The sequence below is a fragment of the Rhizomucor pusillus genome (genome assembly GCF_041956525.1).
Source record: "Rhizomucor pusillus strain CBS 183.67 unplaced genomic scaffold VTP01scaffold_4, whole genome shotgun sequence".
NCBI lineage: Eukaryota > Fungi > Mucoromycota > Mucoromycetes > Mucorales > Lichtheimiaceae > Rhizomucor > Rhizomucor pusillus.
The window spans coordinates 209689-224566 of record NW_027192146.1 but is presented as its reverse complement, the minus strand read 5'-3'; the positions used below and the strand labels follow the sequence as shown (position 1 = coordinate 224566).

Below are 14878 nucleotides of genomic sequence, written 5' to 3'. Positions count from 1 at the left end.
ATGTTGCTACTTGCATGTATGCATTTTATTCCAAAATCTGTGGTCCTTGTAAATTGGTATTGCCTTCTGGTAAGTATGAGTATTGCAAATTACTTTAAAGCTCGTCGTGCAGTTGCTCCTCCGACTCTTGGATTTCCAAGTCAGCTTCATATGGCCATGCCTGGACTCTGCCGCTCGCAATCTGGTCTAGCCATTGTTTGATTGACTTGGCGTCCCATGCACCGACGTAGGGTCTATAAAGATGCTTTGATGGGTGAAGAATGAACATTGCTGGATAATCAGCTACTAGGTCCAGTTTCTTCGCGATGGAGGATGCTTTCTTGTCTTTAAGCCAGCTGAATTGGAACAAATCAGATGATTTGTTAAACTCCTTCAGCATGGATACTGTTTCCTCGCGGCTGTCGTCATTCACGATAGCGATAGCACAAATCTTTCCGCTCTTGAGACAATGATCTTCAAAGTCTTTCGTCGTTTTTATCTCTTGAATGCCCTGTTTCGACTTCTCCTTCTTCTCAGAGGAGGCTTCGGCCTTTGAAGTCTGCTTCGCCTGTGATATTGGCAACGCATACTGCTCAATAAACTCGTATAGTGGTTCCCTCTTCATTTTGCCGGTATATTGTACGACGCCATCGGTAGGAGTAAGTATGAGAAGGGTTGGGTACGATTTGATACCAAAAGCTTTGACGATATCTTTTTCGGCTTTCTTAACTTCACCGACCAACATGCGATCGTCACCAAATTCAGTTGAGAGTGCCTTGTAAAGGGCACTTGTAGTAGCCTTGTTCGAGAATAAGAGCACCTTAGGCAGGGTCTCATTCTAAAAACAGTAATATTGCATTTTAGTGACGAGATACTTCATGGAGTCAATTTGCATATTACCTTGACGGCGTAAAATTCATCCAATGTCATACTCTTTTTGGATTTAGCCGATCCACTTTTACCCTTAATAAAGCGTACATTTGAAGGCTGCTGGAATAACATAAAGTCTACAATTGATCGAGCGTCGCGTTGCCCTGGATAATCTGTAGAAAGCAACTCATAAGGAGTTTGCAGCAGATTATCCGTTAGTTCCACAATTATCTTACCGATTGGTTTCTTCTGTCCGGGTTTAAAGATTTTGATTGTTGGAAATCCTTTGATTTCATATTGTCCACACAAGGGCCTGTTCGATTCTTCGTCGCAGTTCACAGCGCCCAAAATTACCAAACCTTTCAGGTTATCAGCAGCTTTCTTCCATGCAGGCGCAAGACTGTCTATTGCATAAGTGGCTCGGCAATAACAAGTAATTTGTGGCAGTGTGATCTACGTACCGTTGACAGTGGCCGCACCAGGGAGCATAGAATTCAACAGCCACCAGATGCTTGATGGAGGAAATTAGCGTCGCGACCGATCGAGCAAGATCACTGTTCCTTACTTTGTTTCCCAGGACCGATCGCTTAAAGTTCTTTGGAGTCAATTCAACTACAGCATCTTTGTTGCTGTAGAATGCTTGACTCGAAGCTAAGCTAGCCCACAAGAGAAACAGAACTGCCAGGAGCTTTCTCATGAATGCAGGAAAACGTTCCACGTTGTCATCCAATCGTATACATAGAAACTTCAGGAAGTTTGTACAGTGGTTCCAACAAGCAATGTCACAGCCAATCAAAATTGATATCGCTAGAAAATCAATGTCGCTGACCAATCAAAATCAATTTCGCGTTTTCAAGAATGAAGTCGTATTTTTAGAAACCATGTCGCTTGCATTTGAAAATGATATCGTGTCACATTGATTTCTTGGACATGGAAATGTCGTTGATGAGAATGGCGGCCCTGAGCCCATGGAGTACATCGTTGATCAGAATGAGTTTGTTGTTGAAACAATTGCCACTCATACTGATTACTTGGAAAATGTAGCTTCCAGCGAATATTCTTCGGCTTGTCCAATGCGAATAGAAAAGCCAAAAGATGAAGACATTCGTATGAAGGAGGCAAGCATAAAACGGGATTATATTCGGTATACGGTTCAGGATAAGGTTAGATTTTTCGATCTGAAGATTGAAAAGTGTATGAGCGCGTCAGCTGCAGCGAAGCAGTTGGGCATTCACATCCGAACTGCGCAGAGATGGGTGAAGCAATACAATATGTGCCCTGATAGCATTTTTGAGAGTTATAAAAAAGTACGTCGAAAGTGTATCTTGACCAACTGCTTATCCCACAGCCCAGTGGGCCGGGCCTTAATGGGATGGGAATCGGGCCATCCCGGCCCAAGTCCTAGCCCTAGTCAGATGTCTTTGTCCCTGTATGCCTTAATCATTCTAACCCAGATGTATGAAAATATGTATGAAATATGTATGATAATATGGGAATGGTTACTTGTTAGTTTTCATTGGCCAAAGAACGTTGCTACTCTGGCCAATGAAAACTAACAAAATACGCCCACTGTTGTGACGAACTTCAGGATTCCTTTTTTTGTCGAAACCTTTTGTTTTCTCCATCTTTTTCGTTGTCACGGAAAAATTGTTTCAAGACTTTTTTTTAACTATGACAACAGTTCAAGACGATCAGGAAAGCAAAGATGAACAGCCAGACATGTTGGTTACAGCACTACCAGCACGTCCAGGACTGACTTGTCCAGCAAGCTCTTACTCTGCGATTCATATATCAAAAACATAATCATTGACACAGTCGTTGGCAACGGTATCCATGGAGAAGCATACCACGTAGAGCCTGGTGATCGGCACGACGGTCGAAAGACAGATACTGTATATCTTCCCAACACCAAACCGACTGACAATCTTCCGCCTGTGTTAGTGGAAATTCAGCAAAAAGTGAATCAGGTGTTTGTCCTGCGTACTATACGATATTGCATTGATATCTTTGAAGAAACAAGGTCTCCCCTATTCTCGTGATATTCAATGTTGATAGTATTTCTGGCAAACAATTTTTCGAAAAGACATTTGCGATGGAACATGGACCATTTTATACTCAATACTGCCATCCTTGGGCACGCTCTTCGTATCTGTATAATGCTGATTCCATTGCCAGCTACGTGACCAACACCCCATTGCAACAAATCGTGGCATTGACGTATTTTATCACGCAGCAACAACGGCACCTGCTTGCTCTGGACGTATTCGACGATCCCACCATCAATGTCATCTATCGACGGGCGCATTCAATCTTTTCAAAACACGGTGCGGTAGAAACAGATCAGCGGGCAACTTGGATGCAGTTTTGCCAAGCGATTGCTTTACGGTTCAACAAAATCGCCAAGGTAACCAAGGACGATTCCCCGAGCTCGAAAAAACGCGCGATCAAGTATGCCGAAGATGGTGTTATATTTTCTAACAAGATGTTGCGACTTTGTGACAATGATGATCCTGGCAGTTCTGAAGTTACACCATTGAATTGGAGGCAGATGCTAAGAGTCATGATCTGTTGTTTGTTGAAGAATTTCGAGAATTAAATCCGGGTCGATTCAGCTGGCAGCAATGTTATGACAACGGAAAGGAGAAAGATCAATCACTTTTTACTCGTTACAAAAGTCACATCACTCTACGACAAGCATTTTACGATAACACTTTGTAGCCATATCCATTCCCGTTCCCTTTCCCATAGCCATATTCCCTCCTCATTCAATGACGTAACCAATGACAATAAATCATATTCAGTGTCCATGAACCAGACTAACTAGACCTACTAGACCAACTGCACCAACGAGATTAACAAGGGCGTAATTTAACGACGTTGCTCTAGTTAGTCTAGTAGATCTAGTAGATCTAGTAGGTAGGTCTAGTTGGTCTAGTTGGTCTAGTTGGTTAATCATTGATTACGTAAAGTCGAATTGGCTTCCTGGATTAGCTACAATCTTTCTTTGTTGAGACACTTACCAAAACATTTGGCAGAATGAGAAACAGAGCCTTGGAAATCACTTAACACCTAAACTGTCACATGCCTCACTAATTCTAGTCATCAGGGTTTCTTTTTCCAGAAACTTATTTTGCTTCACTTTACTTTTGACAACTGACCAGAACTGTTCAATTGGACTTAGTTCAGGAGGATATGGAGGAAGATATACAAATCGATATCCTCGAGAGTGAATATACTTTCCTATGTCAGTTGAGCTTTGAATAGGAGCATTATCCATGACAAGCTAATGTCCCTTCATTTCTGGATGCTTATCCATTTGATCAAGAGTAGCCTTCAAAAAGGTCAGATAATGTCCTGTCACTGTTCCTGTGCTATAGCCATCAGTTTCGCGACCAAATTTTCTCTTTTTAATACGCTTTGGGACTCTCAAACTGACGCTATTAATCCAGAGGCAGATATTGCACCCAAGATTGATGTTGTGTTTGCTTTAGTCGTAGGCACTGTAACTATTGCAAGAATTCCCTTCTTTGACCAAGCCATACCTCGTTTCCAATTGATATGAAAGGCTGATTCATCCAGAAAGACACAATTTGTTGTGAAATCCAAGTCAGTTTGCTTCCACTTTTGAACCCAATCGTGTCGTTGCTGAATTTTTTCTTCACTGTTTCTTTCCACAGGCTGGAACTGTGCCTGTTTAATGGATAGATTGCATTCAGTTGTCATGAAGTTGTAAACAGTAGTACGAGAAACATTAAGATCTACGAAGTTTTGCTTCAAATTTTCTACCACTTCAGTTACAACTGCAGAAGGATTCTCATCAATATAATTTAAAAGAAATTGTTTGTGCTCATCTCCAAGAATACGATGACGACCATTTTTCTTCTTCTTCTCCAAAATGCTTTCAGGATCTTCGTAATAACGTTTGACCCATCTCTGGGCTGAACGAACATGGATACCTAGTTGTCTTGCCGCAGCAGAAGCACTAAAGCATTTACTAAATAATAGATGAAAAAATCTAGTCTTCTCATTATCAGAGTAAACTGTGTATCGTCGCTTATTGCATAACTCCATATCAACATCTTCACTTTTCCTTTCATCAGTAATTGGATGCATTACAGGAATGGAAGATCTTTCCGGAGGTCTATTCATCAGAAATTGAGTGCGAGAGCTTATTGTTTCGATAGCAAACAACTCCTCGTCAACAACAAGATCCATTGGCTCAACTCCATTCTCATCAACAACATGTCCCTGTCCATCTTCGTAAAAAAATTGCATATCCATTTTTGAATCACTGTAAAATAAATATGAGCAAGACAAAAAAGTAATAAAGACAATGAACCATCGCTTCCTTTTTACAAAAAATCAGCGCCAAGAATTTTACTTGCCGATTACTAAGCGACAAGTAAAAATAAACCAAATTGTTGACACGACATCAAATTCAAAAGCCGTGACTTTACTTTTTGAAATGACTGTGCACCTTTTCCAAAAATTAAATGTCGCTGCAAATTGTCGTTTTGGTGTATAAATGTATTATAAAATTTCACAAAATGCGACATTACTGGAAAGAGTGTATTACCGTCCCAAAAAGGAAACGACCGCCAAAGACAGCATAGTCCTCTATCCCCTCAAAAAGATACCAACCAATGAAGTGACACACTAATAGTCAGTCATATCAAACATCGCTGTGATAGCCACTTTAGTATCGTGAGTTGATCCTCCTGTTCGCATTCCAACGCAATAATGGTTCAGTTCTCGAGCACATTTGTATTATCTCGCGATGCCTGCCACTTTTGGGTGTAAATTGGATATTGATCTTGTATAGAGTATGGCTTACAGAATGAGACTGAAGGTTTATAAAGACCAACCAAGTTCTTTCACCACAGCATAGAATACATTTTGCAAGCTTTGCAAGGTTCTTTCTAAGAGACTAGAGAAGTGTCCTAAATGCACAAAGATTCGAACTATGACAAAGGATATACATTGCAACCAGTCGTTTTGTAATGATCATTGTAAGTCTGAAAAGTAAGATACACATTGTCGTCAAGGCATATGTCACTGCTCTAGCTCATACAAGGTCATCGAGCTCAGAAACCTCGGTACTTCCACGCAGATGCGGCTGGATTTCGTCATATAATTGCACACAGTTAACAATCCCATTGCTTGTTGATAGATTCACGCCACAGAGATCGGACAGAAAATGCCTGAATTCATTACTCTGTAAGCCTAGCATTGATGCCATATTGTCGACATGCATGCCATTTACGTGACTAGAGATATGACTGTTAGCCAGGTCCAAATACTATATTTTGAAACTTACGATTTGCAAAGCCTCGATAAAGCTATTAGTCTTTCCTTCGGAAGATAGTAATCCATGAGCGCTTTCAAGCACGAGCTTTGCCCAACAGACTTGTATCTTTCAAGGACTGCGCCGAAATTTCCGTCGAAAAAGGATATTTGCAAATCTTTCAGTCCCCGGAGCACACGGCCGGCTGCTTTGTTGCTGTGATCTCTTCCGTCCTTTCTTTTTTTCACAATCGATTCGATAATTACGCTCATATTATAGCCTAAGTCAATTTTTAGTCAATGATGGATTCTTTGTATCCTAATCTGCATAAGATTCACCCCTCAGGTCTCGCATGAATAACTTGATCAACCGGAAATATGTCATAAATTCGCGATAGTAGCCAATATGTCCTTTCAAGTACAGTGCCATCAGTGTATCCAACTTTTCTCTGGCTTCATCGACTTTGCCCTATAAATCTATTAGCTGTTATAACACGGAAGCTTCATTGCGCTTCTTTACCTCCGTAAGTTTAATGCGGATACGCTGTTCAAGAGCAGCTACATCTACGGTAGCGTCTTGTTCCACAATCTAAACCATTTGTTATGATAGGCCGCCGATGACATAATTTTTATAATTACCTAGCAATGTTAAAATGTCATTTTCTTTAATTTACTATGATCGTTGATATCCACTTACCACTGAGCCTACTGTCACCAGCGAAGGTTGTGCATACAGATTGACCGGGTATTCTTTTGTCGTTTTACGCAGCCGTCCTGTCCATGCTCCTTTTGAATTAAGCTTATGCAAAGATTCTTGAGAAAACCCCAGCAGCGCTTGTTCTTCTCTGAAATACATGTTCTTTGGCCTTTTTGGAATTTGCGAAAGACGCGAGGTCTGGCAATATTCCTTTAGTACATCTAAAACCGCATAGCTCGTAATTACTCACGTCATCTGCTGGCTTGCTCGCTTTTGTAGATATTATTCTTAGGACCCTTTTGGTACTTGGACCTCGTGTCTTTGCAAATCTGTTGGCCGACCTCTTTAAAGTAACAACATTGCATATTGGCACGTACCGTATTGTCGTCCGACAATCGTCTTTTTACCACTCGCTCCGTCAGTTGTTCTTCCTCTGGCCTATGTTTCTTATCCCATCGACTCTTTGCGGGTTCTATTTTTTGATCATGCGTCGCACTGGCAATTTCAGGTATAGGCCCCGTTTCAACATCCATGGGCACAAAGTCAGGGTTAGATGCAATGCGATCATTTTCAGATTCTCTATACGAATTGATTAAAAACTTGGAAGTTATACCTCTAATATCAAAGCACTTACCTGGAAGTGCCTGGTATAGCTTCTTTTGCGGTTCTGGAATTTGGATTTGGTACATCTCCACACGGTCTGCAGCGAAAAAATAGGGTTAGTACTGTAATCAATGCATAATGCATATATTGGTATATACTTGGGCAGAGGATACTCGTTCCAGTCAATAGATTGAAGTTCACCGCGTCTTTGAGCACTTGCAATAATAGTCCATAGCTCCGAGTTGACTTGTGATAATTGACTTTCTGGGCAGCAACGGAAGCTGTTTATGACATATTCCCTGAAGGAAGAAAGATACCGGGCGTTTTACAATTTGAAGCACACGGCAATGAGGAGATTCCAAAATCTTTACTTTAAGCTTGGAGGAAACTTCAGTTCCCCTGCATTCTTCCTATGCACCATGATCGCACCTTGAATTAATAGATCAAGCGAACAAGCAGACGACGCAGGCCGAAAAGAATAGCGGTCCACATTTGGCAACTGTCTTTGAAAATCTCTTTTCTAACTATCATATTTATCATTATCATTAAAAAGGAAAAATCGAATTAAATTACAAAGACGAAAATATAGGAATGAATACGAAGTAAGTCCGGAGAGCGAGTAGCAAATGTAGTTGATTGGGAACAAGGGGATTTCATAAGAGCAATACATTAGTATCTTGCGCTACTGCTGCGTAATCAAACTTGATACTTACACCCCAAAGGGTAATCCCCGGATTCGCAGACGACCAGACCGCGCACCTAGTATATCTGTATCAGCTTGTATCCACCGCAGCAAAGTAAACTAGTAGACATACTTGTAACCCGTGGGGTCGGTTTGTTTTGAAAAATATAAATGAAGCACGACGGAGGGCTTAAAGTGAGGCATCGCAGGTAGAAGAAGCGGAAGAAAAGAAGAACGGGAGGCGCGAAACGGTTGATCTTGGAGGTGGCGGGCCAGGACAGCCTTCTACTATTACAGTGGATACCCCATAATTTCAAGGCCTCGGTTACAGGATTTTGCGTAAAAATAGCGATAGTTGAAAGTTGGCAGGAGAAGTCTTACTAGGAACCTACTGCTAAGTATAAGAAGACAGTTTGCGGATTTGTTTTGAAGCAGCAAGGAGCTAGATTTTAGGTGTAGTATTCTCTCAAACATCGATTCATGCGAGCGCCGATCCGAATAAACCGGAATTCGACGGCGCCGTGCTTGCAGTAGCGAAGCGGATACAAAACCGCCAGAGAATGGAGGTTTATGAAGGCCAAGCGACTTTATTCTACAATTTCGGATCAGCGAGAGCCTCAGCGAACCAAGCGCAGCGAGCGAAGCGTAGCGTGAAGCACTCATAAATAAAATGTGTACATGGAGTAAAAATATGTCTATCCAAGGTAGTGAAGATATTTTGAGGATATTGTAGTCTACAAAGATGTAAATCTTATGCTGTAAGTACATATAAGTTAGTGCTCAGAGATTTGGGCCTTTTCTTCAAAGGTTTCCTTGTCTTGAGCAGGTTTTTGAAAAGCGCTTCCGTAACGAATATTGCGAATGAAGAGCGAGCAAATGAAGCCGATGGCAGCGGCAACAATTGGAATAATAAATACGTCATGTAGGGCTTCCATGTAAGCATGGATAATAGGACCTTGAGTGTCAGCAGGCATTTCGCGGATGTAGAGATAATTTCCAAGAGCACCGTATTTCTGCGCCACTGCTAGTATCTGCGGGTCAACACCTTTGAACTGTGCCGCCAAGAACGTGGCAAAAAGCGTCTGGTAGATTGCTACGCCGATCGAAGAAGCCAGAAGCATGAAAAAGTTATTGAGAGATGTCGCAACAGCCATAAACTCCTTGGAAGCAGAGTATTGCACTCCCAAAATGCAGTTTTGTTGGGACAGGCCGAAAGCCAGACCACAGAACGTCAAGAAACCAGCTTGTTGTCCCCAGTTGCTGTGTTCATTGACGGTGTAAAACAGACCATAGCCCAGGAGATTGCTTGACGCTCCCACAACGATATAGAACTTGATGTATGGGAATTTCCGCAAAAGGAAGCCACTTCCGACGGAACCAACAATGAGACAGGCCATGAATGGTATCAAACGGATGCCAGAGGCTGTACTGTTAGCGCCGAACACAGATTGGAACAGAACTGGTCCAAAGTAAAGAGTACCGATGAAACCGAGGCCGAGACAGGTCATGTAGAGATAGATGACAAATACTCCAGGGTTGGACAGAACCTGCCAGGGCATAATCTTTGCAAAGGTTTTGTTAATACCAGAAGAAAGAATATAGGGCATTCATGGATTTTGCTACATACTGGTTCCTTGGCGATCCATCCTTCTGAGATAATCAGCAAAATAAGTGACACGCCGGCTGCGACAAATGGACCGATACTGTGAGCATCACCCCATCCATACTAGAGTTTATGCAAAGGGATAAATTTTACGCGACGACTAAGCACATGATCAGCTTTTGCATACCAAAGGTCCCCAGCTGAGAGCTAGCAAGAGACAAGTGACCAGGCTAATGGAGAAAATTGTACCCAAGAAGTCGATTCGTTTAAATTTTTCCGCGAAAGTTTCGTTCCTGGTGATACCCGTTTCCTTGAAAAAGAAGGTGATAACGACAAAGGCCGAGCCTGCCAGAATGAGATTGAGCCAAAAGTCCCAGCGCCAGCTTAGATGATCTACGAAAGCACCGCCGATTAATGGTCCCACTACGCTGGCAAGACCATAGACAACGGAGAGAAGGCTTTGAAGACGTGGTCGCCAATCCATCGGTGCAATATCAGTGATGATGACGAAGAGCATGGACATGGTTCCTCCTGCGCCAAAACCCTGGAGAGTTCGACCGGCAATTAAACCTTGGATTGTAGGACTAACAGCGTTGACAAGGGATCCGACGAGGAAAAAGAATAATCCAAACAAGACAATCGGCTTGCGACCAAAGATATCTGAAAACTGTAGTTATGATGCAAGTCTCCGTTAGACATTGCTATTTGAAATTACTCGATTTGCTACGTACTTTGCCTGATAGCGGCTGAAAAGCGTTCATGGCAACCATGTAGGAAGTAGCGATCCAAGTTTGCAACTCTGCAGCGTCAAGTTCGGTCGCAATAATGTTCATGGCAGGCGCAACGACAGTCGAATTGAGGGAAATGCAGAACATACTGAGAATGACACCGATGATCAAAAGAGCAATGCGCGCTGTTTGCCACGGCGTCCGTCGTTTTACTTGGGGGTTGCTTTGGTTGATCACGTCTCCTTGCTGCACATTTGAGGCTATAGTAGAGCCAACTGATTGTTGATCTGTATCTGTCATATATATGTGGGAAGATTTAGATGTAATAGGGCCCGTCTACATGGCTCTCATACTCTGCTTTTATACCTGATCTGCTTCATATCATCATCATGGAAGCCTTGTGGGACCATTTTCGGGTATTCAAGCAGGCTGATCCAAAATGCCGCCTTTTGTTATCGGTAGCCGACCTTCCGTTCCAATCAACTCGCGGCCTTTGATCGGATCAATGAATACACCATCGCTCCAATTCCTGATTCGGTCTACCATGGATTGACACACTGCTCCGCATAATATAGAAACAGTTTCTTCAAAACAGGTGTACGTAGTAGGCCTGATCTGATGCAACATTTCTAGCATCAACAATAAGAATTGCATGCAGACTTCGAGAAATATAATTATATAAGATATAGGTACTATGACGGTCCGGCGTGACACGAAAGTGCTCGGAACAATATTAAAACCATTGCCGTAGACCAAGCTGCAGTGGCGTTGTTGGCATAATATCCAATACAGACTACTAATTTGATTATGTTTCTGAATTGAAATCTGCAATACAACAGCGAAAAAATTGGACTTCAGCGATCAAGGATGCCATATGCATTATCCTTCCTCTGAATTATGCCAAAACAACAAAAAGGAATTTTTTCCTGCATTCTACAAGCACTCTATCCACTACGCTTATGAACAAATGAGTCAATGCTTGCGATTAAATGCGCATTATTTTAGCGACCTTCAGGTAGACGAGCTTTTCAATTACGAATGCAAAACAAAAACTGCCGCGTATGTATGGCACACGCGATGATCTTACCACGGTCTTTTGAACTTCTATATTGGAAAGGCTAGTAAGGCCCCTTTAGTAAAGTGTTGCGAAGAGTGTCATTCGCAGAATGTGTACTTTATTCAAGTCTGATGCCCTAGTACCTATGACACAATAGAAAGTCTAAGAAGAAAATAGGTTCGCATCTTTGAAAATTACGACGGTGGCTGCCGTCACATAACAAGTGGTAGGTAGCTTCCTGATTGGTATAAATCTTATGATACTTGTTATAATGTTAGACCAAATCCTTCAAATCAAGCCTTCAAAGCACCTGAGAGTTTCCTGCGACGCACAGGTTGGCACAATTGAGCGGGCAGGGACGACAGAAGCTTGTGTCGATGAAAACGAAATATGATACACCGTAGGTATCGGCAAAGTTGTTTACGTGTGAGCGTAAACGAACAGTGCTTCATACGTCAATAGATGTGGTAATCAGGTTTAATCCTTTACTCTTAAAAGTTACACATTTCCTTTATCATAATACATCGAACGATCATCTACATGTCTGGCAGCAATCAAGTTCACTTAAAGATTTTGCAAGCTTAAGTGAGAAATTCAGGAATTTAGGATGGACTTATGATACCTCATCGGGCAACCTTCAAACTTTGTAACATCTGTTCCACGAACGATCACGCGATTTGGCTAGCGATGTCATCGTTGAAATCGCAAGCTCTGATAGACGCCTCGACGGAGAAAATGCAGCATCGTCTTCCAAGTGCATTTGTTCTTATATTGGCATTTAACAATTGCCGAGTCTGCTGCTGAATACTATAGTCGATTTAACTGAATAGACAGTGCTAACATGTATTACTAGTACATATTAGCGCTGTGATGCACAATGCGCGCAAACCTTTCATTGCTTTGTCGGTCGCGCCCGCAGTACTGCGTATGACATATAACTACTATTATCTGATGTTTGACATTGCAATCTTTCAATTTTGTTAGTCGGTCCAGATACAAGGATCATACACAGAAAAGTCCAATTAGCAGTGCCGGAAATGGCATAGAAATATGAATCTCTTTCCCGTTTTGTATGAAAAGCGACAGACTTAGATCAACGTGTCCGAGATATCCAGAGTGTAAATCTCGGCGGCTAAGTATTTCGTGGGAAGTAGACGAGAAAAAGTATATCCTATCGTAGATTCTTGAAGAAGGTGAAACCATTTTCGCGTGTAAGTGGCAAACTTAAAAGATTTGGCTGGAAAGTGGAACACCAGCGGTATGCATTTAACCGTTTGCCACCAGTCACGCAATCAAAGGTTACAATGAGTTTCGATTTGCCGGCTCGCGCGCTGAAGACTGCAAGCAGACGATCTTCAACGTCGGAAGTAGCAGCGCGACCCACAGCGCAACCTTTTCCCGACATTACCAAAAATGTTAATTGAAACTATTTAACCGCTGGGAACTAAAATCCAGCCTTTTCCGACCTTCCAGAATCTACGTTTCAAGAAGTAGGATTGGCTACCCGGTAGTATCAATTCCGCACACTTTCGCCGCCAGTATTCCACAATTTTTTGATTTATAAAGGCGTTTGGTACATGATCTGATAGCTTATTTTTGCTTTCCTTCATCCATGGCAACAGAGCAGCCAGCGCGAGATAGCTCGGACGCAATCACTGTCGTTTCGGAAACCCGGCACTCAGAAAAAGATGTCCAGCAAAACCCTCCGCAGAAAAAGACACTCTTGCAGAGGATAAAGACCGGCGTGCTTGCCGTTGGTATCGTCTTGACCATGTTTATGGTTTCCCTTAACTCGACCGTTGTCGCCCCCGCAATGAGCAAAATTGCCACCGAACTCCACGGTTTGGATCGTCAAACTTGGATCGCAACCTCATACTTGGTAGCCATGAACTCCTTCCAACCGTTATCTGGCAAGGTAAGGCACAGAAATTAATCCATGGCGTGGTAAAAATTTGGTTTTACTAAAATGTTGATCCATCCAGTTCTCGGACATCTTTGGCAGAAAACCCGTTTACCTATTTGGCATGTTCTTCTTCTTTCTCGGCTCCCTCGTTAATGCCCTGAGTCCGACTATTTCCGGTCTGATCGCAGGTCGTACGTTGCAAGGTTTCGGTGCTGGTGGTATCATGTCCATGCTTTTCATCATCATTACGGATATGGCACCACTTCACTTTAGACCACGTCTCCAATCCATTCTGGTCGTTGTCTACGGTCTTGCAAGTGTCGTCGGCCCTCTGATCGGCGGTGCCTTCGTTGATAACTTAACTTGGCGATGGGACTTTTGGCTCAACATTATCTTGTCCGGTGTATCTATTGTCGTCATTTTCTTCTTGTTTAAGGAGACCAGCAAGGTAAAGAAGGAATCTTTCAAGGCCAAGATCCTTCGTATAGATTTCTTGGGTACCATTTTCTCTGTCAGCTTTATCACCTGTCTTCTGCTCGCCCTTACTTGGGGACCTTTGTACGGTTGGGGCAACGGCCACAGCTTTGGTCCTTTCATCGCAGCCGGTGTCTCGCTTATCTTGCTCATCATTTGTCAAGGCTGGGTTTCTCGCGAACCGATCCTGCCACCCAAGGTCATGCTGAACCCTCGCATTGTTCTCATTTACTTATACATGGTATGCCTTGGTCTCGGCTTTATCGGCACCCTTTACTATGGTCCTGTTCTATACCAATCCGTCTTCGGTGCTGACAGCACTGCATCCGGCGTCCGTTTGATCCCTTACATGGCTTTGTTGATCGCCGGCTCCGTTGGCAGCACTATCTTGATTAATTACATTCCATATGTCAAGGCATTTATCATCTTTGGTGCTGCGTGCAACGTCCTCGGCTACGGTCTATTCTACACCGTCAACGAACATTCCAACTGGGGTCAGCAAGCTTGCTTCTTGACCTTCTGCGGTCTCGCATTCGGTCTCTCTCAACAGAACTGCATTTTGGGTGTGCAGCAAATCGCGCCTCCAGAATTTATTGCCGTTGCCACAGCCCTTGTCAACTTCTTCATGTTGCTCGCGACTTCTATCGGTATTGCGGTTTACCAGACGGTATTCTCAACTTTCCTCCAGGCTCAATACAAGCACGTGGACCCTCAAATTTTGGGCATCGCCAAGGAGTATGGAGCATTGTCCAATTATCTGTACATCCGCAATATGCCTGAGGATGCTCAAGGTCCAATTATCCACGCATACATGCAAGCACTGCATTATGTCTTCATCATTCCTATCGTGGCATCTGCTATCAGCTTCATCTGCGCCATCTTCATTCACAACAAACGCTTCGGTGCCAGTGCTCCACAGAAAGATGAGGAGATCACTGAAGATAACACCCAAGTCCCTCAAGCAGGCAAGGTCGAACAAAACTAGAGTCATCCATTCTT

The 14878-nt window shown here is 42.8% G+C and overlaps 6 protein-coding genes across 6 annotated transcripts; 2 read left to right on the top strand and 4 right to left on the bottom strand.

Moving 5' to 3' along the window:
• Positions 1 to 94: 94 nt before the first annotated feature.
• Positions 95 to 1546, bottom strand: VTP01DRAFT_7378 (uncharacterized protein; the record flags this gene model as incomplete). Its single annotated transcript, XM_069386383.1, has 5 exons — positions 95 to 817; positions 880 to 1022; positions 1086 to 1249; positions 1311 to 1360; positions 1415 to 1546. The coding sequence occupies 5 exons, from the start codon at positions 1544 to 1546 to the stop codon at positions 95 to 97; spliced, it is 1212 nt and encodes a 403-aa protein (XP_069241844.1).
• Positions 1547 to 2520: 974 nt separating this feature from the next.
• VTP01DRAFT_7377 (uncharacterized protein) lies at positions 2521 to 3673 on the top strand (the record flags this gene model as incomplete). The annotated part of the gene is made up of 4 exons (XM_069386382.1): positions 2521 to 2608; positions 2665 to 2807; positions 2870 to 3416; positions 3462 to 3673. 4 exons carry the CDS (start codon positions 2521 to 2523, stop codon positions 3671 to 3673), a joined length of 990 nt encoding a protein of 329 aa, XP_069241843.1.
• Positions 3674 to 4132: 459 nt separating this feature from the next.
• Positions 4133 to 4572, bottom strand: VTP01DRAFT_7376 (uncharacterized protein; the record flags this gene model as incomplete). Its single annotated transcript, XM_069386381.1, has 2 exons — positions 4133 to 4220; positions 4286 to 4572. The coding sequence occupies 2 exons, from the start codon at positions 4570 to 4572 to the stop codon at positions 4133 to 4135; spliced, it is 375 nt and encodes a 124-aa protein (XP_069241842.1).
• A 1342-nt stretch (positions 4573 to 5914) lies between these two features.
• On the bottom strand, positions 5915 to 7853 carry VTP01DRAFT_7375 (uncharacterized protein; the record flags this gene model as incomplete). Its single annotated transcript, XM_069386380.1, has 10 exons — positions 5915 to 6116; positions 6167 to 6413; positions 6472 to 6601; positions 6653 to 6721; positions 6830 to 7027; positions 7080 to 7148; positions 7207 to 7408; positions 7464 to 7529; positions 7591 to 7731; positions 7804 to 7853. 10 exons carry the CDS (start codon positions 7851 to 7853, stop codon positions 5915 to 5917), a joined length of 1374 nt encoding a protein of 457 aa, XP_069241841.1.
• Positions 7854 to 8887: 1034 nt separating this feature from the next.
• Positions 8888 to 10991, bottom strand: VTP01DRAFT_7374 (uncharacterized protein; the record flags this gene model as incomplete). Its single annotated transcript, XM_069386379.1, has 5 exons — positions 8888 to 9676; positions 9742 to 9840; positions 9905 to 10384; positions 10449 to 10738; positions 10913 to 10991. 5 exons carry the CDS (start codon positions 10989 to 10991, stop codon positions 8888 to 8890), a joined length of 1737 nt encoding a protein of 578 aa, XP_069241840.1.
• Positions 10992 to 13114: 2123 nt separating this feature from the next.
• Positions 13115 to 14864, top strand: VTP01DRAFT_7373 (uncharacterized protein; the record flags this gene model as incomplete). Its single annotated transcript, XM_069386378.1, has 2 exons — positions 13115 to 13417; positions 13485 to 14864. The coding sequence occupies 2 exons, from the start codon at positions 13115 to 13117 to the stop codon at positions 14862 to 14864; spliced, it is 1683 nt and encodes a 560-aa protein (XP_069241839.1).
• Between the last annotated feature and the right edge of the window lie 14 nt (positions 14865 to 14878).